At 37.6% G+C, this 27995-nt stretch overlaps 1 protein-coding gene and 1 long non-coding RNA gene across 2 annotated transcripts in view; one reads left to right on the top strand and one right to left on the bottom strand.

The window, feature by feature from the left end:
• The first annotated feature begins 440 nt into the window (after window positions 1–440).
• On the top strand, window positions 441–27992 carry SMC3 (structural maintenance of chromosomes 3). The gene is made up of 29 exons (XM_072870590.1): window positions 441–584; window positions 4808–4883; window positions 6424–6462; window positions 7290–7357; window positions 7732–7803; window positions 7989–8068; window positions 8658–8736; window positions 10090–10207; window positions 10776–10951; window positions 11137–11217; window positions 11462–11626; window positions 12172–12293; window positions 12726–12939; window positions 14570–14673; window positions 14894–14993; window positions 15492–15652; window positions 17096–17237; window positions 18498–18648; window positions 19674–19826; window positions 22186–22337; window positions 22560–22718; window positions 23429–23536; window positions 23938–24046; window positions 24700–24947; window positions 25069–25281; window positions 25993–26184; window positions 26352–26529; window positions 27107–27213; window positions 27520–27992. The coding sequence occupies exons 1-29, from the start codon at window positions 570–572 to the stop codon at window positions 27589–27591; spliced, it is 3654 nt and encodes a 1217-aa protein (XP_072726691.1). The 5' UTR covers window positions 441–569; the 3' UTR covers window positions 27592–27992.
• The window catches only part of LOC140655749 (uncharacterized), a 42771-nt gene continuing 29767 nt past the window's right edge, over window positions 14992–27995 (bottom strand). Inside the window, exon 5 of the long non-coding RNA XR_012043839.1 lies at window positions 14992–15066. This is a non-coding gene — a long non-coding RNA (uncharacterized lncRNA). The remainder of the gene's footprint in view (window positions 15067–27995) is intronic.

Consider the following 27995-nt stretch of genomic DNA (forward strand, 5'->3'; position numbering starts at 1 on the left):
CCGGCCCCCGGCCCCCGGCCCCCGGCGCGGCAGCGCCCCCTGCAGGCGCGCGGCGCCGCGCCCCCTCCCGCTCCGCCACTTTCCCCCGCTCGGCTCACACTTGCCTTTGGCGCCCAACCCGCCCCTCCGGGGGAGAAACCACTTTTCCCAACTCCCTGGGGGGACCATTCCTGCGAGGGGAGGCACTGTCACCCGCCTTCTCTGCTGCACCTTCAAAAAGGCCAGTGAGGCATTTTAGAAGCTGAAAGAAAGGGGACTCCCTACTGTGCCTTGCGGTATCCTTTCTCCGGCGGGGCAGGGGCGCGTTCACTTCTCCGTATCTCCCCCTCCACCGGGCGCTGAATGGTTCGCGCCGAGTCGGGAAGGGGGAGGCTCCGCCGCCATTTTGTTTGCGTGAGGGGTGAGCGGGGCGCTGTGCTGTGAAGTCTGGGGAGGCTGAAGGGGCGGGAGGAGGCGGCGGTGGAGACCCGGGGGTCACGCCGAGCTCTCGTGCTGGGAGGAGGCGGTGAGGGCGGGCTGAGCGACGGCAGGAGGTACCGGGGCGGGCGCCTCCCCCATTCTTCGCAGACATGTACATCAAGCAGGTAAGCCGGCGGGGTCCAAGCCGCCCGCCTCGTGCGTTGCGGCCTGGGCCTGGCTGGGTCGGTTTGGCCCGGCCTTCTCTGCCCTGCCCCGGAGTTGGGGGGTCTTCAACCTCCGGGCGAGCGGCAGAGCCAGGTCCCGGCCCGCAGCAAGAGGCCCGCTGGCTGGTGGCGGGTCCGGAGGCCTTTGCTTGGTTCGCCGCTGTCCCGGGGGGGAGATCGCGGCCCTTGGGGGGGGGGGGGCGTCCCCCGCCCAGCCACGGAGCAAGTCCACCGTGTAGGTAGGCGGGTGCCTTTCCTCCCCTGTTTCTTGCGGCTGGTTTCATTCATTGCAGGTGTGAAGTGGCGTTGGGGGGTTGCCCTCTTGGAGCCGGGACTTGTTCGCGGGCTCTGTGGGGATCCTTTGGACAGGGCAGCCCTGGTGTCCTGGCCCTCCAGGCGACGGCCGAGCCAAGGCTGGGAGGCTCGTACCCACGCGGGGCTTGTACACAAACAAGGGGCTCTCCTCCGCTGTCAGGCGGCGTCTTTCAGTTGTTAAAGTTGTGGGTTTTCTTCTTTTTTATTTTTTCTTTTTTTTAAGTCTGCATGTGGTTTCAGTGGGGAAATGTGACTGTATTTGGGGTTTCGGTTCAAACTGGTTCTGTCTGCCCCTTTCCCCGGGAGAAACAACAGTTACTGTTTGTATTGGGGTGATGCCTTAGGCCCCCGGGCATGGACCATTTAACCTATTATACTTCATCCTCAACAAGCAATCTACAGGTAACGTTCAGTTTAAAAGAGGGGCCTAGTATGGACCTTTTTCAAACAGTTTTTAAGTCTGAGGCGATCATTAATGTTACTTTTGTAGTATATCCCTGCAGTCGTATTGCATAGTATATTGCACAGTATGGTTGAATTTTATGGCTGCTTTCATACCACTGTCTATGCGTGTTCATACAAAGGCTACTAGGATTCTCATTTCTCAGTGGACTCAAAATTTGCCTGGCTTTCTGACAACCCACGGGTATCTTCATTAAGAAGTATACTTTATCATGTTTGAAAGTGCATGTTCTACATAGGAATCAGGTTTTCATCAACTGTTTGGCTGACTAGGGAGTGTTTCAAATGCCTTTTGATCGTGTTTTAGTAAATCAGTCTATCATTGTAGGTGCGTACGTTGCTTTAAAGTCTTTGAATAAAAATTTTTGTTGTCCAGATTGAAATGCACAAAAGTAAACAGTAGCGAAGATATATAGAATCAGAGTAAGAAGTTCACATTAAGTCAGAACAGGGGAAATGAGTTTCAGCTGGAAAAAAGAGAAATTTAGGTGGTCAATAACCAGTACTGTTCTAGGAGCTATAGAAGAGAGCATAACAAGGTATGAACATGAGAATAAAGCAGATGAGGGTGAATTTGGTTCCACCAATATCCCTTATTTTGTTACTTCACAAGAAATCATTCCTGGAGCTTGAAGATTAAAATTATTTAACTCTTAATCTGAGGCTGTACAAGGCAATAAAGTAGTTAGGATGTTTCAGAGTATGTAGCATGGATGAAGTGAGAAGCCATCTAGAAAAAAACTTTTGAGAGCAGGGGAAAATGGTGTTCAGAGTCTGCCTGTATCCTACTCTTGTGATGCCTGAGTATGTGTGTGGTAAAAATTTGTGCTTCTGTAGTAATAGCCAAGAAATAATGGTTAGTTCTTTTTACCTTTTTTGTAGAGGTTTTAAGTTTCTTATGGGAATAAAGTAGATTAATTACTCCAATCTGTATGTTTTTAGAATATTATAAGTAAACTGTAGAAGTACTAGAGACCAATTTTTTTCCCATTCTTTCCATTTTTTTTTTTTAAATCTGGTGAATTGGGAAGCAGCATTGTTTGCCAAATGTTGGGGTTTTTGTTTTGTTTTAATTTTTATTTATTTTTCAAAATCAGAATGAGTGAACATAGTTGCTGTGGCCTAGAGTTGGTGACAAGACCTGAGTAAGATTCCTGTGTTTCCTTTGAAAGCCACTGGTAGGGAGGCAAAGCTTGCTATCACTGCGAAAGCCTCCATCTGGCAAATGAGGCAGACTGGTTTTTTAGGGGAGGTGGGGGTCTGTGTTCACAGCCACAGTGACTGGGTAGTCTTCAGTTAACACGTTGTTTTAGACTTGCTTTCTGTAGTTTGGTCCATTACATTCTGAAGTCCGTAATTACTTCCAATACGGTTGATTTGGATTTAGATCTGAATACAGTGCGGGTACTTAATGAGAACTGTATCTTGCCCGAGGAGAGGGAGCATAGACAGTTGCAATTCAAAATAGGTTTAGATAGGCAAAGTATTGGAGGAAGTGGCAGACTACTCCTTTTCCAAAATAGCTGCTCTTGCTTGGATCTGATGTTTGATGGTCAGGGATTAGGAATTTTTTGCTTACCCATATTCTTAGCTTCAGATTCCAGTAATGAAATAATTTTGCAAAGAGGATTTGACAAGGAAGGTATGTAGTGCCTGGGAAGAGAACGACTCTGTGATTTCTGACTAAAAGTTAGTTAATGCCTTCTAAGTTTTATTTCATTTCAGTATTTATAAACTCAAGTGCTTGATTTGCTATCTGGCATGGCATTTTCATTCAGTATTAGTGAGATGGTTTTAATCCATTATTATAAACAGGTGGCAAGAGGAGTTTTGTGTGATAATCCTTGATAATGGGCTGTTGCATAGAGGAAGAAAGACTTAAGACTGAACTTGACATGAATAAATCAGGGTGCTTTCTTCTCCCAGTCTTTTGTCTAGTAAATTTTACGGACAGGATTTTTTCCCCACCGTTTGTATAGCGTGCTACCAGAATATTACAGAATATGAATGTGGTTCTGAAGGTAATTGTTTCTTGACTTGCTCAGGTGTACGGTTAATGTAGGCTCTTGTAGTAGGGGGAAAAGGCTTGCTTTAATGTTTACAGTACTAGTTCTGAGCTTTTTGCTGAAGTTTTGTATGTGCTCCTCAGATAGCAAGTATTATGCTCATCTTCTGGAATATGGGCTATTTTAATACTTGAAGATGTGAGAGAAGGGATGACATTCAGAAAAACAGAAAATGGTGACAGGACCATAGACCTTACAAACAAAACGAAGTATAAATAATTTAACATTCTAAACTTCAGCAGTAATAATATTGAGAAATATCTTGTAAGATGTTTTGCTGTCTTCCTAACAAGTAATTCTTACCTTATGATAGCCATCACGGTGAAACATTGGCATTATTTTAACAATATCTTGCTTCTGCTGGGGAAGAGCTGGGCAAAGGACATAATGATTAAATGTCAACTCTAGTTCCTTTGTAAGCATTCTTGCTGGAAGATCTGCAAACATCAAAACTTTTCAGGTGGCTGCTGTCTTTCTGAGCAGAGCAAAGATATGCTGCATAGGCTTTCAGCACAGTTTTAATGTTTGGAAAAGGTTGCTTAATGCTGGAATGTGCATGCTCGAGCTTGGATCAATTTTGTTGCTGTGCAGAACTGCTGAAGTATTGGGATATTGTCACTCTGTACCTTGTGTTACTTGGCCCGGCAAACCTCAAATCACTACTGAAATTGAACAGTTGAAATTTGACACGCTGCTTCTACATGACTGTTTGCTGCGTGGCTCTTGAAGTTAATTGTGTAGGTTTGTATTTGTCTGTTTAGGAAGTGAATTCACTAGAAGCAAGATAGCTTGCTTTTTTACTTTTCCCTTTAGCTTGCACAGTAAACAAAATAAAGCTGTATTGCATGTAAAATAGGTATAGTTTTTGCAGTCTGCAGTTGCCCTACTTGGAGAACTTGCAAATAGAATTCTTATGCTGTATGTGGATTGCATTATAAAAATTAAATATAGGTCTGCCCATATTAGGATAAGTGTCTGTTATATACAGGAAAGAAAATCCCAATACAATATTTGATGCAAATACATCTTTTTGTGTAGTTTGTTGCAAAAAGACTCTCAGAACTCTCTTGTTCACTGTGCTTTGGCCTAGATAAGTACCAGCATCTCTTGTGATGGAGAGATGTGGGGGGGGAAAATCTGTCCCTAAAGTGATGCTTAGGTGAGGGGCAAGTATTATGATGTAAGTTGCTGATCTTGAGCTGGAAGGTTGAAGTGTGTGTGGGAAGGGCAGGGGAAATTAAGTACATTATAATTGATATAAATATTCTGTAAAATCTTATAGTTCAAAAACTGCTCAAGAACAGAGAGAACTTTGTTAAAATAACTCACTCTTCTCATTAGGTAATCATTCAGGGCTTTCGAAGCTACAGGGACCAAACCATTGTGGACCCATTCAGCTCAAAACACAATGTTATTGGTAAGTCTGATAGTTGTCTTTTAACACTAACTAGAGTTGCACTGTTATTTCAGATGATGTTCACATTAAAGTCCTTTATAGTTTTTAACACTTCTGCCTACGTTTGACTGTATTTTCTGTTTCGGAAACTTCTGTACAGTTGTCTGTGACATGTCACAAGGCGTATTCCACTTACAGCAAAGTAATGCTAGCATTCAGTTTTACTGTGACAATAGTATGTCTGAGTCTTAAGAAATTGAGTGAGGTCTGTAAACTCCTCCATATGTGCAGATCTCTATATCAGCCAGGTGCCCTTTAAAGGCTGTCCTTGCAGGAACAGCAGCGGAGAATTTGTATGGGATTTTTTTTTGTATGCAAGTGTGATCTTTTCTGATAAGTAAGCACAGTAGCTGCTATAAACTGCTGCAGAGAAGATCCTCTTTCTTCCAACTTTGGAGTAATGGACTGCCAAAAGTATAATACAAGTTTCAAAGTGTAGTTTCATAAATAACACCTAATGTAACAGCATGTTGTTGTCCACCATTCTCATGCTTCTTTTTATTTTTGCCCATGGACACCTGGTCCTGCCTTTTCATTTGTATTGATTTTAGTGATTGTGCAGCAACTTTGAGACTGCTGACCCAACAGAAAACAGTCAATTTTGGACATTAAAATTTAGTAGTCAGGATTTACTCTGAGACTGGAAAAAATGTACATGTGACTTGAATAGCATGTCCTATTATGTAAAGTTACTTCACCGGGAGCTAAAACTTCATCCAGGTATTAGTGTTTTTAAAAGGAAAAAAAAATTTGCTTTCACTATATTTTGCCTTTTTAAAGACCTTATAGCAATCTCAAGTAGTTTTGGGGATGAGGTGAATCTGGAGGGCATGTAGGCAGGAAGGGGTGAAAAGCCTAGGACGCTCATTGCTGCTGGAAGGCAAGCAGTTTTGAAATTAATACAGTAGGTGCTAATCTTAAAGATATGACACAGCCTTGCTGAAACACATCAGAACGAACACTGAGATTACTGTGTGTTAGTGTAACGCAGTGTTCTTATACCTTTATTTTTTTAAGTATAAATAGTACTTCTTCCAGTATTTTAAAAATAAAACATTGCTGAATTAGCAGGTGGAGTATTAAGAAGTTCATACAGTCAACCTGAATGTACAGGCAAGTGATTTCCTTTGGTTAAATATAAAAAATTGATGCTAGGACCAGAAGAATTGGATTTAGGTCTACTGTTTTTATCCCACCAAGAGATCAGTATTAAAAAGAAAAGGATGGGAATAAATAGGATTGGTTTAACAATTATTCTCATTGTGGAATAGTGTTGGAGTTCATAAGTCATTGTAATGTGTTTGAGTGGGGAAAGGGCTGCTCTCTTGTTCTCAGACAATGACTAAGTCATCCACCTACGAAGTTTGACTCGTTCCCTTGAGATTTTGTTTGGCTGTGTTATATTTGGGTTCTGTTCTTGAATATTGATATGCAATATTTAATGCACTTTGCAATGTTAACTCATGTCAACTTGAGGTTATACTTTGTGTTTTATTTTCAGTGGGAAGAAATGGATCTGGAAAAAGCAACTTTTTTTATGGTAAGCGTGGATTTCTTAATATAATAGCATGGGGATGCTGATGATAGCAGGTTTCTTTGTTTGTTTTTGCCAGAAATTGGTTTACCAAATGTTCGTCCTCAACAACGAGTGGCAGATTGGTCATTACTTGACAGTGATGAAAGGCAGATCTCAGTGCACTTGTTTAATACTTACCTTCAGGTTTTTCCCCAGTATTTGGCTTCTCTTATTAAGGGCCTTCTAAGATTTTTAAATGGCAAAAAAGTATTTACAGGAGGAAACTGATTCTAAAAGTCACCCACCTTGAAAGCTGATTGTGATATTCGCAGTTACTTTAGACATTCTTAGTGGCTAAATTCTAAGCTGACTCTATAGCGGTATGGCACAGCTCATACAATCTTTTAACTTATGGTTATGAGGTGGATTTTGTGGTGTGGGAGCATCAGTGGAGGAGCAGAGGTGCTGGTCAAAGATGTTAGTGTCCTTTGTGATGGTAGTCTTTATAAATTGTGAAGTGTTAAGTATTTTAGTGATATTTTTAACCTAGTCTGTGTGCTATGTATTTGTAGAGGAAAGCTAATGAACCCGTACTTGTGCAGCATTGTTAATGCTTATGCAGTGGACTAATAAGGTGGTGACAATGAGACTTATTCAGAGAAATTCTAGTGTACAGCAGCCTGAGTGCTAAAGATCAGCAGATTAAGGTTTTTAATGAAGAAATATTGTAAGATACTAGCAGTGGCATGACTTTACTATACAACAGTAAAACAGTATGTTTTGAGTTAAACTGCTGCATATCTCCCTGAAAGAAAGAATAAATCTTCTGTTTCTTTACTATTTTATTACAGCAATTCAGTTTGTCCTCAGTGATGAGTTTAGTCATCTTCGCCCAGAGCAGAGACTGGCTTTGTTGCATGTAAGTGAAGGTGTATAACAGGAAGACTAAAGAATAAGCTAATGCATTTGAATGTTGCTACAAAAATGGTAAATTGCTGGGCTGTGGATATGTTAAGCCAATTATTTTGGAAGCATCCTTAAACATTTTTTGTTTCCCTTTGGCAAAAGGGAAGTTATTACAAAGTAATACATTATGCTGATAATGCACATCTGTGAATGTGTATCCAAGATTTTCAGAAATAAAAATATATGTACTACATATTACGTAGATGGTCTGGACTCTCAAATCCTTGCAAGGAAAGGGGAAGTGGGATTGTCAGGGAAAAGGGGAGATGAATGAGCTCAGAAACCTTCTAAGGTGGGAATTATCTAACCAAATATCTCCTTTCTTAGGAAGGTACAGGTCCTCGTGTTATTTCAGCATTTGTGGAAATTATTTTTGACAATTCAGACAACAGGTTACCGGTAAGTTGAATACCCTACTTCAGAAATAGATGATCACTTTAGACTCTAGTATCTCAGTATTATAGAAGTCTTCAATGCGGTAACTGGTTTTGAGTTGGTTCTGGTAAAAAGTGCCATAAACATTCTGGATTAGTTACACATACCTACTGCAAGCAGTTAAATTTACTGGGTTTTGTTTTCTTAAGATTGATAAAGAGGAAGTCTCACTTCGCAGAGTCATTGGAGCCAAGAAGGACCAATATTTCTTAGACAAGAAAATGGTGACGTAGGTACTTCTTTTCCTTAGCTAAATGAGACTAGTAGTATTTCTGTAAAATTCTCTAATCGTACTGAAACACTTGCATCTCTAGCCTGAAATAAATTAATTCTCATGAGTTCCATGAGCAATACTAATTTAGTTGTGTAATACTGAGTACCGCTAGTTTGACAGCAAGGACATCAGTCCTTGTGCAATACACAGCAGACTTTGAATTTACAGTTTAATCTATTCATTAACGTGATGTTTAACTGCTTATATAATATTTCTTTCAGGGCTTTTTTAAATAGAAGAGTTACCAGACTTTAGATTGTTTCATATCCTTCCTTGTGATATCTTTACCTGTATTTGCCTCCTCTTTGCTTCAGAGTGCTTCTTTCTTAATCTCTGTCCAACATTATAGTACTTTAGATATCTTTCATTTTTATTCTCTCATTTCATTTTAGAATTAGCTATTATCAAATGAAGCTTCTTCAAACGGAGCATGCATTGCACACAGTGAATATAGTATGTGATGTATAGTTGCGATACTTTACTGAATTTTTACTGCTGTCACTTTTACTGTAAGTGTTTTAATAGATTCATAATAACATTTCAGGAAAAATGATGTAATGAATCTTCTTGAAAGTGCTGGATTTTCTCGCAGTAATCCCTACTATATTGTCAAACAAGGAAAGGTAAGATTCTCTTTCACGAAGTGGAAGAAATCACTATCAAGAGTATCATGTTTCCTGGATGCCAAACTTAGTTCAATTATTACAGAAGTAAACCAAAACCTAAATCCATTTTAGTTTGAAACAGTTCTTGTAGGTGCTGCTTTTGCAAATATTACTGTTTTAGTAGTTTATGTTAATTTTTAAAAAAGAGTTTTTATGTCTGTAATGTTGATACTTAGAAAAGTTTTTTTTCATGGTAATCTTTGCAATCATGTGCTTTTCTGTATACTTAAATACAAAGCAAACTTAATTCCTATGACTATTTCAGTGTAAATTCATAGATTTCTGGGCCTTAAGATGAGGCAATAAAGTAGTTGTAGAGAATTTTAAGAGGCTAAAAATACTGTCAGTGGAGGATGAATGGAAACCTGTGGAAGCACCAAAAGCAAACACATGGCAGGGAAAGGGCTCACAACATGGCCTGTATTAACTGGTCTTCAAGACCCAAGCATGCTTACCAGAGCTTTCGAAGGACACCCAGATCTGGAGACAAAGGACAGTTTGTGTAATGGCTCACAGGGTGAGACACCATGAGACACTGATAACTGTCAGCTCCAAAAGATTACTGAAAAGCATACTTAAAAGGGGAATGCAGGAGACTTGAAGCACTTGATGGCAGAAATGCTGACCCAGCAGTACAGTGTCTCAGATGTTTATCACGATAAATTTTCCTGTACAGCTGAATGTGTGTATTTGGAAGAAAGAACTTCAGCTGGAAAGTCACTTGTGTTCTGTAGTGGGGATTGGTGCACATGACTCTTACAGCCAAAATACGCGTACTGGTTTTAATATAATACACATTAGAAACAGTTACCTCCTTATAAAAGGATGCAGCCACTGACATTCTACTGAAGGAAAATAAGTTTTACACTGGGTTTAATTGTATGACTGATTTAATGTTGGATTAATGAGTGTTTCATGATCTGAATTATTCTAAGATTTATAACCCCCACATTTTGGTATGGTTTTATGGAGAAACTTAAACTATTTGGTTTAGCACCAGGACTTAAAAGCCTAAGCTTGAGTTTCTCTAAACATAATTTTGAGTGGGTAATGGTTTCTTCAGTTTATGTAATACTAATATCTTGAGTTTTAGCATTGGAAAACCAACAAAATTCATTACAAGCAGAATACTTGCCATCCTAAAGTAATTGTCTTAAAAGGAAAGCAGTATGGTGTATATACTAGGTATCTGAATCTTTCTGCCAAAGCCTCGGGCAAGCAGACGCAGCAAAAAAAGTGCAGTCTTTCATCTGTTGTGGTTAGCCATACATCCAGAGCAGGCTATTGAAATCACAGATCTTGAATTTTCAGATCAACCAGATGGCCACAGCTCCTGACTCTCAAAGATTGAAGTTACTAAGAGAAGTAGCTGGCACCAGAGTGTACGACGAACGTAAAGAAGAGAGTATTTCACTAATGAAAGAAACAGGTAAAAATAGTTTAAGAAATGAATGTTTTATGCCACAGTAATTCTGTTAACTCTGAAGGTTTATGGCTTTTTCAGTGAAGCTAATTGCTAGATAGATTTTCATTTGTGGTATGTTAAGTGATACAGAGCATGTCATATTTCCTCCTTGAATTTTAAATACCTCAGAAGGTTTAATAAGTGACTTCATGTGTGCTCTTAGTAATAAAACTTTTTAGATAGGCTAGTAGGGATATTTGTATTGTTCAAAACACAAGTGATGTCAGCTGGCAGTCATCAAAAATCAGGACACCTACTGCTATGCAAACACTGAAGTTTATGTCCTATAGTCTATAGTTATTTTAAGTGTGTGAGCCAAGAGAGTACATGCTTGTGTTGCCTTACGTAACTAGTATCAACAGTTCTGCTGTTAGGATGTTTTCTGGGGGAACTTCTGGACATGGGTTCTCCTTTTCACATTTCATAACTGTTGACAAATAGTTAATCACTGGAGGAGATTCAGTAGCTTTAAAGGTGTGGGAATATTATTACAGTGTTTAATTGAACTTCAATCTTGTCATCTTTTCTAAAGAGGGCAAGCGAGAGAAGATCAATGAGTTGTTGAAATACATTGAAGAGCGACTGCATACCCTAGAAGAGGAAAAAGAAGAGCTGGCACAGTACCAGAAATGGGATAAAATGAGGAGAGCATTAGAATACACCATTTATAATCAGGAGCTTAATGAAACCCGAGCTAAGCTTGATGAGGTAAAATATCTTTGCTAACACAAAATATAATATGAGCTGTTGATTTGCTTTTTGCCAATGTCTCCTTGCATTCCTTGGTAGAATCCTGTCAACATTCTTCACTAATTTAAAAAATTATTTTCTTTCTGGAACTACCACTAAAACAGAATCTTGCTACTTAAGCTATTGGTGATATTTCCGTACAGCTTTCTGCCAAACGGGAGACAAGTGGAGAGAAATCCAGGCAGCTGAGAGATGCACAGCAAGATGCTAGAGATAAAATGGAGGTAAAAATACTTTTAACAAGGGCTCTCCAGAGGTGTGTTTTGATTTGTGGTTTTTTTTTTGGGGGGGGAGGCAGTTTCTAAACCATGTTAAATTCTATTTTATGCTTTCATAGTGTTTGGAAACAGGAGACGTTTTTCACACTTTTAGTGTATCTTGATCTATATAATAACGATCTTGTGAGTTGTGATAGATACTGTAATGTACATGCAGTGTTTAAGATAGTACATACTTAAATTTGCATAGGAAATAGAACGGCAAGTTCGAGAACTGAAGACAAAGATTTCGGCAATGAAAGAAGAGAAAGAACAACTTAGTGCTGAAAGACAGGAGCAGATTAAACAGAGGACTAAATTAGAGCTGAAGGCTAAAGACCTGCAGGATGAATTAGCTGGTAACAGTGAACAAAGGGTACGTAACAGTGGTGAAGTCTTAAAATGTCATTGGCACAAGGTAGTATACTTGTACATTGAAGTTCTGAGTTTTAGACTGTGGCCTTTCATTGCTTTCTAAGGTTTGCTGGACAGATATTTTAGTTTTTTGTGATATCTTGTGTGCTTCTAGGGGATGCAAACATAGACTCCTGTGTCATGATCCTTTATTTATTATCCTGCATGTTGCAAAATCAAGCACCTATAATTCTCTTGATCTTAATTGCTGCAAGTGTTGGGAAGGAGGGTTTTGTTTGTAGCACTAATTTGAACTTGGTTGTTTGGCCCATACAGACCTTCCTTGCGTGCATAGTTTAGCTTCTTGAGAATGCTTCATTTCATCCCTTTTTGCTCTTCTGATTGGAACTGAATTCACTTCTGTTAAGTGTTGAAACAGCGTAGTATCAGATAAGCAATGGCATCTTGCAATCTTATGATTAAATTATTCTTTAGAAGTGTGTATTTATCTAATAATACAGTTCCTGATATTACCTAACTTTAAATACTGCTTTGTTTGACTTTCAGAAAAGACTGTTAAAAGAGAGGCAAAAGCTTCTTGAGAAAATTGAGGAGAAGCAGAAAGAATTAGCAGAAACGGAGCCGAAATTCAACAGTGTAAAAGAAAAAGAAGAGAGGGGAATTGCTAGGTCTGTGGCATTCTACAACAGGGAGTCAAAAAACAACAACCACCACCAAAAAAACCCCCAAGATACTATCAATACTACCCATATGCGCAATTAACTCAGAGTTGTACTTGTTGCTTGAGAATGTGGTAGATATCTGCAGTTACAGATGGTCTGTAAAAAGCCTCCTTTATTTTTGGGGGGAACAGTATTTGGTGAAACTAATCTTTAAGCTTATCCACTTTATGGACTATTGTTGACTTTTTGTTTTGCAAAGTCTTATGGGTGATTTTATGGTTTATAATATGATCCTTTTATTTTTGTTACTGACTTGGTGCTTAAATTTTAGAGCCTGGTTTGACACTTTTTGAAATTCTTATGGTAATTCTTAGTGCTTGCTCTTAATAAATTCAAGATATCTTTGTAACACAGCATGTCTTTCCCTTCTCAAAATAGACTTGCACAGGCTACGCAGGAAAGAACAGATCTTTATGCAAAACAAGGTCGAGGAAGCCAGTTTACTTCCAAAGAAGAAAGGGATAAGTGGATAAAGAAAGAACTTAAGTCTTTAGATCAAGCCATCAATGACAAGAAGCGGCAGATTGCAGCTATACACAAGGATTTAGAGGATACAGAGGCAAACAAGGAGAAAAATTTGGAACAGTACAGTGTAAGTTTTCAGCTTATTACTTCTCAGTATTTTTGAGGGAAGGGCTAAACACTCAGTCTAATCTTGGACAATTAGACTTTAGTGCCTATTTATAAAGATGACGAAACTTTCTGGTTGAATGTAGTCTTTTAAAAATATTATTAAAAACATCTGCAGATAAACTCTAAATGCTCTTTAGCACTGCATGTGACTTCACTCTATAAGTTCATTTTCTGGTACTTTCTGCAAAGTGTTTGGCCTGAGTTTTCAGGAAGAGAGTTAGATCTGCCTTGTTCTTGTCTATGTTGAACATGGCCATTTCATATAGATGACCTCTATAAAACATAATAATTTGTTTACGCTGGTTGTTTTCACTCTTGTCTTACCTTCCCTAAACAGGATTTTTTTAAACTGTGCTGCAAGCACTGCACCTTTGCACCACAGTTGCAGCTGGTTAGAAGTTGTGTCCCTATCCATGTTAGAAGATTAATCTGTTAGAAGATTAATATGTCTCAGTATTATCCGCATAACTTTTAGATTTTAATTTCCATTCAGAAACAGCTCTTACACTGCAAATACAGCATTACAATCCAAAAATATCACTCCTGCTAGGAGCTACAGGAGTGAAAATCCCTGCATTTATGATGGGAGAACATCCAGTGTCAGTGCTGCTACCCTGCATGTGCTGATAGACAGTGTTCTTGGTCTTTGTGTAATATATCTACTGAAATCGAGGATCAGTCTGACAAAATCTAGGAATATAGTTGTACAAAGACGATGGCGTTCTACTAAAATACTGTTTGGATGGGGCCCACATTAGCAAAGTAATGATTCTCTGAGTTGGTGAATGAAAGAAATGGCATTTACCACTGACTGTAGTTGTGTTGTACTGCTCAATAGGAATTCTGTAGAAATGAAGAGGTTAAATTTGAGGTGGCCTTTGATTCCTTTTATAAACATGTCTTGGTTTTCTTTTTCTCCTTAAGGAAGGTTGATTTATGTTTAGGTGTCTTGGGTGAACATGATGGGGAGCTTGCAAAGTTAGGCTGGAAAAACTTGGCTATGTTTTGAGAACATAGCTAGTTCTCCTGTACACAGATAACTATGAAAACATCTGAGTGCTAGCCCTGAGCTGCTTTGAAAATGGCAAGTGTTAGCTGAGCAAGGGGAGGATGTCTGTGCATTGGCTTAAACAGCATGCTGTTGACAGCAGCTGTGGTAAAGTACTAGTACTGCTGGAGAGCAGGCTAAGATTTTTGACTAATAGCAGTGTGGCATGGTACGCAAGACTAGTATGTATGTTCTTATCACAAATGTTATTTCAGAGCATGATTACACATAGTTATGTATATGATAGTTACTGTTTTGATTCAGTTTCTTACTGTGACTTAGTGAGCCATTTCACTGTAATACCCAGACGCACAGCTCAACTCAGTGCCTGCCTCGCAGTCTACTTGATAACTTCACCTTGTTACTGCTCCCTTACAAAGATGTATTTATTCTTAATGCTTTTTGCAGTTTGTTGTAAATTGGTTAAAATGTTTGTAGGAATTGTTTCTGAATTTTAAGTAGTAATTTAGTGTTGAATAAAAGAAAGATTTTTTTGAACGTAGAGAGCTGTAGTTTCATACTGTTCTTTTGTTTGTGTTAGAAACTGGACCAGGATCTTAATGAAGTGAAGGCTCGTGTTGAAGAACTGGACAGAAAATACTATGAAGTGAAAAATAAAAAGGATGAACTACAGAGCGAAAGAAAGTTAGTAATTAATTGAAATATGTCTGAATCTCACTTAATGTGAAGGACCCCAACTGTGTAGTTGTTAACATGGCATGTAGGTATGTTTTTTAAATATAGCCATGTATGAACTCCTGCACTTCGCCTGCCAATTAGATTAGCAGTCTTTGAGAATAACAGTAATAAAAAAATCTTCAGACTTCATTCACACTTCAAATATTTTAATTATTTTGTTCTGTAGTTATCTATGGAGAGAAGAGAATGCAGAACAACAAGCTCTCGCTGCAAAGCGGGAGGATTTGGAAAAGAAACAGCAGCTTCTCAGAGCAGCAACAGGAAAGGTAAGATACCTTGTATTTGAGAATTCCTTGTGGAAGCCTTTCTTCTCATTCTTAAAGGACAAGTCAGTCGTATCTGAAAGATATGACAGTTATTTCTTTTGGTTATGGTCTTACTGTCATAATTAAGATGTACCCATTATATTTGTAAGCTGAATTTTTCAAATATTGATAGCTCTAGAACTACTTGGAAATTAGTTGCATAACTGAAGGTAATTGAGGAGAGGTAAGGAGACCAGTTGAAAATGGAATACTTCTAAAATTTCTTCTGATATCCTTTTGCTCAAAAAAACCCAACAAACCAAACAAAAACACAACCAAAAAAACATTGAAAAGTGGCGGACTCCGATATTTAGGTATCTTCCGTTAGAGCTGTAGGTTAGTTAGCAGGAACTTGGTGAAAAAGGAGGTTATGACTTTGCGAAGTTAAAGGTAAAATGGATATTACTTCTACATCTTTTAATTGCAGTTAAAGTATAATAATGAGTTCTGTTTTAACAGGCCATTTTGAATGGTATAGACAGCATAAACAAAGTTTTGGAGCACTTCCGTCGAAAAGGCATAAATCAGCATGTTCTAAATGGCTACCATGGTATTGTGATGAATAACTTTGAATGCGAACCAGCTTTCTACACCTGTGTTGAAGTTACTGCAGGGAACAGGTAATGATGTGCTCTTTAGTGTTGCTTAAGTTAAAGCAGCTGCAGTGTTACAATTTGGTTGTTGGTGCCAGTTGTTGCTGAAAGTTTTATTCTTTTGGACTTGAGCTCTTGTCCTTTTTTTGTCAAAAGGCCTTCTATGTAGCATGATCAAACTGCTACTCCTTTGAGAAGGAACTAAGAGTTCTGCCTATTTAAAAATTAATCCTAGCTGCTCTTGATCTTGTCTAAAAAAACCTAAAACAAAACCACACAAAGACGCTTGAAAAAGGCCCCAGACCCACACTCCTGACGTTTAGGAGGAAGGACTGGTGATGAGGCTGACGTATATTGAATAAAATGGACAGCATCTTCCAGTGTGGAGGATGCTACAGGAAGCAGTGCTTGATGTTTCAATGACAACCATCAATAAGAATTATTTCACTTACACTAATTTCACTTACACTAGAAAATCTCATGGGTGAGGATGGTCTCTAAACTGTCAAAACCTGCTCTTTAAAAGCTATCTGAAAAGATGTTGAGTGTTAATGAGGCTGTGTGTAATGTGAGTTCTAGAAGAAGTAAGTGCCTGTTGGGTGATCCAGCACTTCTTGCAGCATCTGACACTGCAAATTAATTTAAACAGTCTTTTTGTGTGATCAGTCCCCTATTCCAATTCATGAGTAGTCATACAAATTCTTGTTCTAATGAAAAGTACATAGTGGCATAAGGGCAGGAAAGAGGACAGAGGTGACATGATCTTGCAAACTATCACACAGAAATGTTGATGCTACCACAATTTGAAATGCAGTCCCTCATCTGAAACACTTGTGTCTGTGTGAACAAGAGTGTCTCTTCAAAGTACTTCACTGTTCTCTCTGAATCCTGTTGTGCTCCGTAGTTTGGAAAAAGCAGTAACAAGCAAACTGTAGTTCAGCTAGAATTGCAGTTTTCAGAACTGAACTCTGGTTCAAAAGAAACTAGAGAACTAGAACTCTGGTTTTCAAAAGAAAGATCACTTCTTTCAATCCCTCTGATGCTAGTCCCAATCCTGCACAGGGAGATAGATGTGGTCTCTGTTTCTGTTGATTGTGTACAGAGGCATAAGATGCAAACTCTGTACTAAATCCATGCAAAGAGGGCTGAATGTTGTATATTGAAATGGCATGGAGGACAGAGGTTTGCAGTTGAACCAAAAAAGGCTGTGTACACAGTGACACTGTACACATAGTGAGCTGCTCTTCTGACTGAAGGGTGGAATGTAAAATTCTTGGCTGATCCCATTTTAATGAAAATGAAAAGTGTATCCACTTGCTTATTCTAAGGCACAGACTTGAAGAGAAAATGCAATGCAGCTTTCTATTAAAATGTTATTTAATGGTACCTGCATGCTTACTGTTCCCATGCAAATATGTTAGTGCTTTTAGCACAGTAAAGTTTTGCTTATTTGTTGGTCTTGTTAATTAGGTTGTTTTATCACATTGTGGATTCTGATGAGGTCAGTACAAAAATCCTAATGGAATTTAACAAAATGAACCTTCCCGGAGAAGTTACTTTCCTCCCTCTGAACAAGCTGGATGTTAGAGATACTGCTTATCCTGAGACTAATGTGAGTTAGAGTTCCTTTTGAACCTTTTTCTACTTTGTAATTACAAAGCCTCATATTTTGAATTGTTTGTGTATATTGCTTTTTGCCCACCACTTGCTTTGCTGTTGAATGTCTGCCATTAAATACTACTACTAATGTATGCTTCTCAACATAAAAAACTCTTGTTATAGGAAAATACTTTCCTACCAGGTATTTGCTCTTTAAAGTTTAAGTTCACCTTGCAAGTAAATAGGTGATACTAAAATGAAGTAGAATTTTATTGTAACCTGATAATCAATAATTGCCTGAATTACTGAATTGTAATTCTTTAAGCTGAAATGCTGCCATGGACAAAAGCTGAAGAGCAGTGTTAACATGTTACATCTGTGGACAATTTCTCAAAGTTACTGGAAATTAGTTGTGTTTTTATATTTAAAAATGCATAAATAAACCTTCAGTGACAACCACTTAAAAAGTAGTTCCGAAATACTTTATTGAAATGTATCTGCTCTTATTTGAAATTTTAGTAGTGAATTAATTGTGTAAATGTTAACTGCTTCCTACAATAATCATGGTGGAATAAGTTCTTTAAAAATAGATTCTGCCCCCCCCCCCCGATAAACATAGGAAAAAATAAACAGGAAACAATCAGACTTGTAGTGTGCTTATTTGGGGAGGGCTTTACTAGTAAAACTGTGTTAATGTTTGTGTCCTGCTCTCTACAGGAGGGAATAATTTTTTGGAGGAAAAATATTTTACTGCCAACTTATGATACTTACTCATCTTGTTTCAGTAGCAATTTAATACTCGGATGAGATTCCTGGCAGTTGACCTAACAGCTAGGCTTGAGCCTTGAAACCTAAAATTGCAAAATCTTGCACTTGAATTCCATGGAGTGTTTATGTGTTTGTCTTGGGAACGTTTAGTCAGTGTGTCATCCTTCTACAAACTGACAGCTGTTTATTTCCGAAGTGTCATTCACAACATTGTGCTTTGAGTTCAGGGTTTGACATCCTGTATGTAAATAATGATATACACAGCTCCAGAAGTCTTCATTCTAGAATTTTATTGATTGTGAAGCCAATGTTAATATTCAGTGAATTTGAGATATGTTAAACTTTCAGAAATTCTTGTTATAAGGCTGGAGTGTATTCTATTTTTCCTTTTGATGGTAGTTTCTTTTTTCCAGGGCTCTCTTGAATTCTGTGTATGAATTAGTTGCAATATACTTGCCATATTTGTATCAATATGTTGTTCTCATTAAAATCACTGTCACTTCAGGATGCTATTCCTATGATCAGTAAGCTGAGATACAATCCAAGATTTGACAAAGCTTTCAAACATGTTTTTGGAAAGACTCTAATTTGTCGTAGCATGGAAGTGTCTACCCAGCTGGCCAGAGCTTTCACTATGGATTGTATTACTCTGGAAGGTAAATATTGCAATTTTATAGATTATTTATTGTAAAAATGGGATCCCTGGAACATGAGGCTCATTAAACATGGTCTGTTAGTGTTGTCAAAATAAGATTATTTTAAATAACAGTATACTTGACTGAGATGTACAAGGTTGCGCTTGTTTAAGTACAGTGCTTAAAAATACAGAATTTCTTCAGAAGCTGTTTAATTTTCTTATGATCTAAAAGTTAGTAGCTATGTATCTTCATCCTGAGAATTGTAAAGCAGATTAGGTTTGCATTCATCCAATTTGTTTTCTCCAATTTAACAGGTGTTTGTTTTCCTGGAGTATTTATGGTGTTTTTAACAAACTTAAACCAGTGTTTAGGGTGCAAATGTACAGCATTAATTACTGATAAGTGCAAGGTGAATTCTTCTGCATACGAGACACGTTTACATGTTATATTGTCTCTCTTGTTAATTGCCTGTTCTTGGAGGGCAGATTCCCTGCAGGCTTATTGTTGTCTTTTTGTCTCTTAAAGTCAATCTGAAAAAATTCCTAAGGATGTCTGAGGAGGAAATGATTAATTTTTCAGTAACAGCATACTCTATAAGCCACAGATGCTGTCAGTTACTCAGCCTCTCCTTTGTTTTCTCCCTCACAGAAGATCTGAGTTGTTGTGTTTTGGTTGTGTGTGTTTTTTTTTTAAACTGATAGTGCTAGGCATTTGCGTTTTTCCCTTAATATAAGTATTTTTTTCCTTCAAGCTGCATGGTTTCAGAAGTTAATTAAAACAAAAAAAAAAAATTAGCTAATGCTTAAAGGAGGTCCTAGCAGTCTGTGTTGGTCTTGAGAAAGGAAATTCACTTCACATTGAATACAGAAATAAACATTTCCCTAATTACTGTAAACATACATACGTGATTCCTGATACTGATGCAGCACTTCTATAGGTTAGTTGAAATGTTCTAGTTAATCTGCTAAGTTGTAGAAACTGCTCTGAACGTTATGGAGAGCATACAGCATGCAGTCTATAGTCTCATTCTGTTGTGCTCTTAGGTGATCAAGTCAGCCATCGTGGTGCTTTGACTGGAGGTTATTATGACACAAGGAAATCTCGGCTTGAATTGCAAAAAGATGTTAGAAAGGCAGAAGAAGAACTTGGTGAACTTGAAGCAAAACTCAATGAAAACTTGCGCAGAAACATTGAAAATATCCTTTTGTTGTTCTTGGGGAAAGGATGTGATGACAAAGCTTTTGTTTTGTGGTTACAGTAATAGATGAGAAACAGGAGGCTAACATAATGTTACATATTAGCTGTGGTATTTGTTTTGACTGTTGCTTGTGCAGCCTGGTTCTATATGTTACTGTAGGGATTTTAGTAACAAAGATATCAATGGTAAAACAGAAACAAACAAAAACCCTGCATGTGAAAATTGGTGTAGAACCAGTGAAAATAACAGACTTTAAAATATATTCATTGTTTGTGTGCCTGAATTGCATTCTCTTTTAAAAATCAGTTTTAGATCAATGCAACTAGTTAAGAAATAGTTTCTATACCACTGCTGTTAATTTTTTGAGAAAACTTCCATACTGGGGAAACTTGACTGAAAAACAGTAATTGCAGCACACCTTGTCAGATAGTTTGCTTCAGAGAGCAGGTGGCACTGTAGGCTTCAGGAAAAAGGAGCTTTAGTAATCTGTCCCTGTTCAAATTTGATCTTGATCTTTAAAGCTTAGAGATGGGGTTAAACCCTAAACTTTGAGGCTTTCTATTCCTTCTAGAGTTTGTTGTAGTAACTACTATAATCAGATATTCTTGTTATCTGTGTTAATCTTCGTTGCCTCTTCTGACTCATGCTATATTTTTAGTACTTGTGTCCTGAATTGGTGTATTGCATAGTCCGCTTATGCTGTGGGGAGGAGATGGAGAGCCTTATATTATAATTAAGTTCTGAGTTGCTTGACAGTCTTGGTCTTTTCAGTCTCTTTGTATGAAAAGTCAAGTAACTGTCACCTTCTTCTCTAACCTCTTTAATGCTACAGTGTTCTTTTGAGATCCAGTATCTAGAATTCAGGGGCAGGGGAGTTTTATACAGTTTTCTTCTCCATTATCCAGGTCATTCTGTCTTTTGAACTGAAGTCCTTTGTTTTTTGACCTGCAGCAGTGCATTAGAGACACTTTTGGGGTAGCAGAATGCTGAAGCCTATGCTTAGATCCACAGCTGATTAGCAAAACTTTAAAAGTATGTACCTATGTCTTGTTAAGTCAGTGGAAGAATGTCAAAATGGTCTGTTAAACGTGACTTAAATAGACTGAATTTGCCAACTGGCTTTACATGCACCAACGATAATTGAATGTCTTTTACCCTTCCTATTGTTACCTGTAAGCAATGTGCGGGACTCAATTTGTGTATCTACAATTAAGTATTTAAGTGTGGTATTTTCTCCTTCCTTACATCTGTTCTAAACTATAAATATGTAGGCATATGGTTTAAAAGGATTTGTGCAGAAACTAATTTTAACGCTAATCCCAATGCGGACTGTACGGGTAGCTTGCTTTTTTTGTAACTGGGAATGGGAGCTTGAATTCCTGCTGCTTGTAGTTAAATTCCCCAATTGCCTGTTGGACCCTTTGGTTTCAGTATAACTTAGCTCTTAACCAGGACTACTGTTTTGGAACTGAGAAGTCTTTCTTGCTATCATTTAAGTCAAAATCTTTAGGCCTGGGTTTCTTTTTGAGGAGGGATCTATAGGGGATGTAGGTAGAGTGCTCATCTAACCAATAGAGATTCCTATGTGCCATACCCTTCAGCTGTGGTAGATGAGTGACTGTAACAACAGCTGTTACTGCAGTCTGACAGCAACTTTTGGAATATACCCCAAACAGACCTCAGTTGTTTTGATAGTAAAATATCCATTCCTGCTAACTTTCTATTCTGTAGGTCATTCAGTTTTCCCAGAATGTTTAAGTATGTAGTGAAGTATTTTACTGTAACCTCTGCTTAGGGGAGTTATTTAATTTGTAGGGCATTTAAGTTGATGTCATGTTAAAATATACATTGTGGTAGGAGTAACATGATGTTAGCAATTCAGCATAAATTAAAACAGAATCCTCTGCAAGCTCTGCACCATGACTTAAGCCATTATATCAAAATTAGCATGAACAAATTACACTTTTTGCCTCAGAATTGAGTAAGGGATAACTGTATTGTTCTAATATTTCTTTTTAAATGTAGGCATCTGCTCTTCTGTATTTTGTAAGATCTGAGTTTTCCTTACAACTTCAAATGTATCCTTGTGTTCTTTTGGGTGCCATGTTGTAAAATCAACAGCTAAATGAAGCTTTCGTCGTTTGTTATTGGCATCGATAAGGATGCTCAGGTTACTTTTGGTGGTGGTTCTTGATTTGTCCTGTACAAGTGAACATTTTCATTTTGTGGGGTTTTTTGTTTGTTTGGTTTTTATTTTGATGGCAGCTGAATATGCCAAACAGAATAAAAATTGAAGGTACTAGTAGGTATAAAATGGCTTTTAAAACAAGGACAGAGTTTTCCTTAGCCCACAGTATGGATTAATAATGAGATCGACCAGCTAATGAACCAAATGCAGCAAATTGAGACACAGCAGAGAAAGTTCAAAGCCTCTCGAGACAGTATTTTGTCAGAGATGAAAATGCTGAAGGAGAAGAGGCAGCAGTCTGAAAAGACATTTATGCCTAAGGTATAGTATGGGGATATTGAAAGTTGTTACTGGTTTTATAGTAATTGTTTCATTAATATTACTGATAAACTTGCATTACTTTCTGGTTAACATCATAATATGAAATATGAAGAGATGAATAGAGATATGTCACAAAATACGTTTATGTAAACAGAAAAGTTAAATTCATCTAAATCTACAGATTGCTTTGAGGAATGATTCTGTCTAATATCTGTTCTGTAGCAACGCAGTTTGCAGAGCTTGGAGGCAAGTTTACATGCTATGGAGTCAACTAGAGAATCATTAAAAGCAGAACTGGGAACTGATTTGTTATCTCAGCTCAGCCTTGAAGATCAGAAACGTGTGGATGCTCTTAATGATGAAATACGACAACTACAGCAAGTAAGGAAATTAAAATATCTTGCCATTAAGTGTGGTACTTTTCTTCCCAATAAACTTACTTTTGTCCTGTATGAAAAGTCATTTATGATGAATATAGTGTAATTACAGTAGTGTTTCATCAGTAGTAGGACGGCATGTTTGGAGTTTTCTCATCTGCAAAGTGTATTTGCATGTTTTTCTCAAGTGCTGGGTGAATTTTCCTCACTGTATTGCGTAAGAATTATGGCTGTTTGTGTTGGAATCATCGCAGTTTCCTTGCCTCTGGTCTTGGACTTTACAACAATAAATACAGATGGGTATAATCCGAAAGGCATGATGCACAGTGTGGGGAAAATAAAACAATGCCTTTAAGCACATGGTAGATGAGACAAAAGCTAAGGTTTTGTCTGACACCCATGTTGTTGAAAAAATACTACTACTTAAGTATACTTTCTAAAGGTCTTCTGCATTTAAGAATTGGATTTAGATGCTAATACAGTTTAAGAAACTTAGTGACTTTTATGGCTGACTTTTACACTAGGCAGCTGCAAAAATATTTGTTTGGTTCTTTCTACCTGTTAAAATTAGAGCAACAGTTCAAAGACTTGGGTGATATTTTAATACGCAGAATTGTGTGAAGAGTGGGGTTTTGTCTTAGTTTTTTTAAAAAGGAAAAAAATAGTTGTTTAGGAGTCAGTTAAGGCAATTAATATACTTTTTTATTTTTTCAGGAAAACAGACAGCTTTTGAATGAGAGGATTAAACTAGAAGGCATTATCACAAGAGTTGAAACATATCTCAATGAGAATCTGAGAAAACGCTTAGACCAAGTGGAACAAGTAAGGATTGTCTCTTAAATGTACTTTTGCAATCTGTTTTTGGTTTATTTCCAGGGTTTTAACGTATTAATCATTTCATAAATACTCATTCATTACCCTGTATTGTCTGTGGTGTGTTTTGCTTCCCTATATCTAATCTGAGCTAAGTGTTTTACTTAAATTTCAGCACAGTATTTTAGGCATGTGAATTTTTGACAGAAATCCTACTCTAAATACACAGCCTATATACAAATAGGGCCATGGTAATGGCAGATGTGTTTGAAAATCTAACTATTCTCTAAAACTTTACTAAAATATTTGATACAGTTATATGTAGAGTAGCAGAAGATAACTTGTTTGTCTGGCTTATACTTTTGTTTCCCTCCATGCTGAAGCTTGGTGGCATTTACTTTGTCCCATAGGAACTGAATGAGCTACGAGAAACAGAAGGTGGCACAGTTCTTACTGCCACAACATCGGAACTTGAGGCTATCAACAAACGAGTGAAAGATACACTGGCACGGTCAGATGGTTGGTAGCATCATTTTTTCAAAGAAAAATCTCCAGGGTTTTGAAAGTTGACATATACCATGTTTTGGTTTGTAAATAGACCATAATATGAGACGTAGTTATTAATTTCAAATATGCTCTAGTAGTTACATAGTGTGTAACAGATTTTTGGAACTTACTCCAAAAGATACGTGAAACAAGATTTTGTGCATGTTGTACATAAATAAAAGTGTCCACAGTTGCACACTGTAGTACCAATCACTATGTGTTGGTGATAACAGACTTTTGGCTTCAGGACATAGTACTTTTGAAGCAACCTTAATACAAGCATGATCTTGTATAGTTGTTCTTGAATTTTGTCCAACCTGTCTAAAACTAAGTTGCTGTCAAATAGGAAATAGCATCTGTATGGCTCAAACTTTTGTTTTGCTTCCTTTCTAGACTTCAACAATATGAACTTAGTATGTTTGTTAGGTTTTTTAAGCCATGTACTCATGGGGAAGAAAAGAGGGATTTTAAGCTTTCTGTCTCAAAAGTAACTTCCTACTCCTTAACAGATCTCTTTCTTTAGATTATATTTTTGTTTCATAAATACTTGACTGGATAATTGCTGATTTTATGCAGGCATGTAAGACTTACCACTTTGGGTTTTGCGCTCTCCCCCAATATCTCAGATCTGGATAATTCTATTGACAAGACAGAAGCAGGAATTAAAGAGCTTCAAAAGAGCATGGAACGCTGGAAGAACATGGAAAAGGAGCATATGGATGCCATTAACCACGACACAAAAGAACTTGAAAAAATGACTAACAGGCAAGGCATGCTCCTCAAGAAGAAAGAGGAATGCATGAAGAAAATCCGAGAGTTGGGTTCACTTCCACAGGAGGCTTTTGAAAAGTATCAGACTTTAAGTTTAAAGCAGGTAATAAGTGTGCTTGGTTTCACTTTCATGACCTGAAATATTTGCATCATGTACATCTTGAGTGTCAGATGTGGCTAGAATTGCAAGTCACTTAGATAACATTAATATTTTCCATTTACAGTTATTCCGCAAACTGGAGCAGTGCAATACGGAACTGAAGAAATACAGTCATGTTAATAAAAAAGCTTTAGATCAGTTTGTGAATTTCTCAGAGCAGAAGGAAAAATTGATAAAAAGACAAGAGGAGCTGGACAGAGGCTACAAATCTATCATGGAGCTGATGAATGTCCTTGAGCTCAGGAAATACGAGGCAATTCAGCTGACTTTCAAACAGGTAACAAAATGGCAACAGTTGTAAAGACACTGGTGCTGAAATCAAACTGTCACATTATGTAGCAGCTATATAGGAAGAAGCAGATATTAAGTACCTCTATTCTTTAATAAAAGAAGGCAGTATCAGGTAACTTGAGGTTTGTGGGGTTTTTAAACACTGAAAAAGAAATAGGCTAGCATTTAAAAAAGGTGCTCATGTTGATTGTAGTGCAACTCTAGTTTTGCTTTAAACCTCGTAAATTCTTCCTTTCTGGTGAATCTTTGTACTACGTACAATCCTTCCTGGGGAATGTCTGTTAATAAACACTGCACCAAATCCATTCTCCAGATTTAGTGACAGTAATTCCTAATGTTAACAAAGGATCTTAACTGAAGTATATGAAGTCTTCTCTTGAAAGATCATTTGCTTAACTGAGATCTCATCCGAAGTTTACTGAAATAAATTATACTTGCTTTTGCTGCTGTTTTATGTTTTAATTCTACCATTTGCTTGAAAAATTTGTGAAAATTCTCACACTACAAAACCAGTTGGCTTAGATGTTTTTAAACCAAGCTCTGTATAGCGTAAGTTTCTCACTTCTACTTGTGCTTAAGAACAAATGTGGATCTCTGCTTTGATGCAGATACTTAGTGTGATCATGTAAAAACAGCTGTTGTCTGCAATTGATTTCATAACGTAAAAATGAGCTGGTGTATTGACTTTCTTTTTCAGGTGTCAAAAAATTTCAGTGAAGTATTCCAGAAGTTAGTCCCTGGTGGCAAGGCCACATTAGTGATGAAGAAAGGAGATGTAGAGGGCAGTCAGTCCCAGGATGAAGGTGAAGGCAGCACTGAGAGTGAAAGGGGATCTGGATCTCAGAGCAGTGTTCCATCTGTAGACCAGTTCACTGGAGTTGGCATAAGGGTAAAGAAAAATATTTGTGTTTCAGTACTCTGAATATTCATTTAGATTGCCTTTTAACTATACTTTTAAAAGGCAACATTTAATTGGTCCTGTTTATTTACTGTAATAACAAGTGATGTTGTGGTTTAATATTTTGACATCATCTTACTGTTGCGTTGTTTTCTTAGGTATCGTTCACAGGGAAGCAGGGTGAAATGAGAGAAATGCAGCAACTTTCAGGTGGACAGAAATCCTTAGTGGCTCTAGCCCTGATATTTGCTATCCAGAAATGTGATCCAGCTCCATTTTACTTGTTTGATGAAATTGACCAAGCCTTGGATGCTCAGCACAGAAAAGCTGTTTCGGGTAACTGTCTGCCTTTATTCGTCGTCATGGTTGACGGTGATAGTCTGTTTTCTCATCCCTGACGTTTAAGATAAAAGCTTTTAATCATAAAAGCACATTTTTTGATATCCCAACACGTGTTAGAATTTAACTTTGTGCCTTCTGAAGCTTTCGTGAATTTGGTTTCAGGTAGAAGCTCTGTGTTGTCTACTGTGTCTGAAGGGTCTCCTTCCTACACTTCAGTGTGGTGGAAATAGTCCTGTTTTGAAGTGAAGTTTGTTTTTTAAAAATGAACTTTTAGCTCATTGCGTTGTTGGAAGAGTGCTTACACTGCTTTTCATCGTAGAAGCTCAATACCCCACTGATTTTGCTGAGTGGTTGGATTTGTCAGAGTTGGTACTGGAATTAATGATAATATTTAAAAACCTGGTATGGATACTTTCTCGATTTGTGGGTTGTCTTTTTTTTTTCTTTTTAATTAACCAAAACCTCATTTTGTATAAGGAATAGCAAACTCTTTGCCTGTCTTTTATATTAACACCTGTCCTGCTTTATTGAAAAGATTACATTAATAAAGAATTCATGTGTTCTTTTTTAGATATGATTATGGAACTAGCTGAACATGCCCAGTTTATTACAACAACTTTTAGGCCTGAACTGCTTGAGTCAGCTGACAAGTTCTATGGTGTAAAATTCAGAAACAAGGTAAATAATGTTTTAGTTACGGTGTTTAATGAGAACCTCATCAAGTTGTGCATTTGAGACTTGAGCTGAAAGTGAATCAGTCATATTTCATTGATGGATTTCTAGTTATATCACAGTCTTGTGTAAAAGTTCTCTCCTTCCTGAAAAAGAATTTAAACATATACAGATGTCCCTTGTCATGTTCTTTAAAGGAAATTAGAACTTTATAATGGGCCTCTTGATGAGTCCTGGACGCTTCAGGAAAGAAGTCTGTCTTATTCTGCAGGACATACTGTAATAACTGTATACTTCTTTTTGTTCCACCAGGTCAGTCATATTGATGTCATCACAGCAGAAATGGCCAAAGACTTTGTAGAAGATGACACCACGCATGGTTAAACGAAACTGTACTTACTGCTTGTTTGCAAGATGTGTATAGTGCTGCGTTTATGCCAGGGACCTGTAAATCTAAAATATGAAGTATTTAGTCCTTGTTTAAAATAGTTTTTGAACATACATTTTAACCAAGACCCCAGAAGGCTTAGTTTCAAAGGAGCTTGAGTATCCATTTTTGTCTCTGTTGCTGTATTTTATAAGATAATTGTTAATGTTACCTTTATACAGTACCTGTAGTTTGGAAATTTTATTCTCTTCCCTCAAATCTTTTGTAAAGTGTCTGTTGCTGTTTTAAAGCTTTTCAGAAAGTGCTAGCTATTCCTTCTTAAGTATAATTTTATCATTTATATTGCCTCACATGGTTTTTTTAATGGCTTCAATTAAAATGATTGGTTTTATCGCTGTAA

This window comes from Ciconia boyciana, chromosome 8 (assembly GCF_034638445.1).
Source record: "Ciconia boyciana chromosome 8, ASM3463844v1, whole genome shotgun sequence".
Lineage (NCBI taxonomy): Eukaryota > Metazoa > Chordata > Aves > Ciconiiformes > Ciconiidae > Ciconia > Ciconia boyciana.

Excerpts from the sequence above, each read along its gene's own strand:
- SMC3 (XM_072870590.1), top strand. Across the intron at positions 11,627-12,171 it reads CTGGTAACAGTGAACAAAGG|AAAAGACTGTTAAAAGAGAG; the intron begins GTACGTAACAGT and ends TTTGACTTTCAG. Across the intron at positions 27,214-27,519 it reads GTGTAAAATTCAGAAACAAG|GTCAGTCATATTGATGTCAT; the intron begins GTAAATAATGTT and ends TTGTTCCACCAG.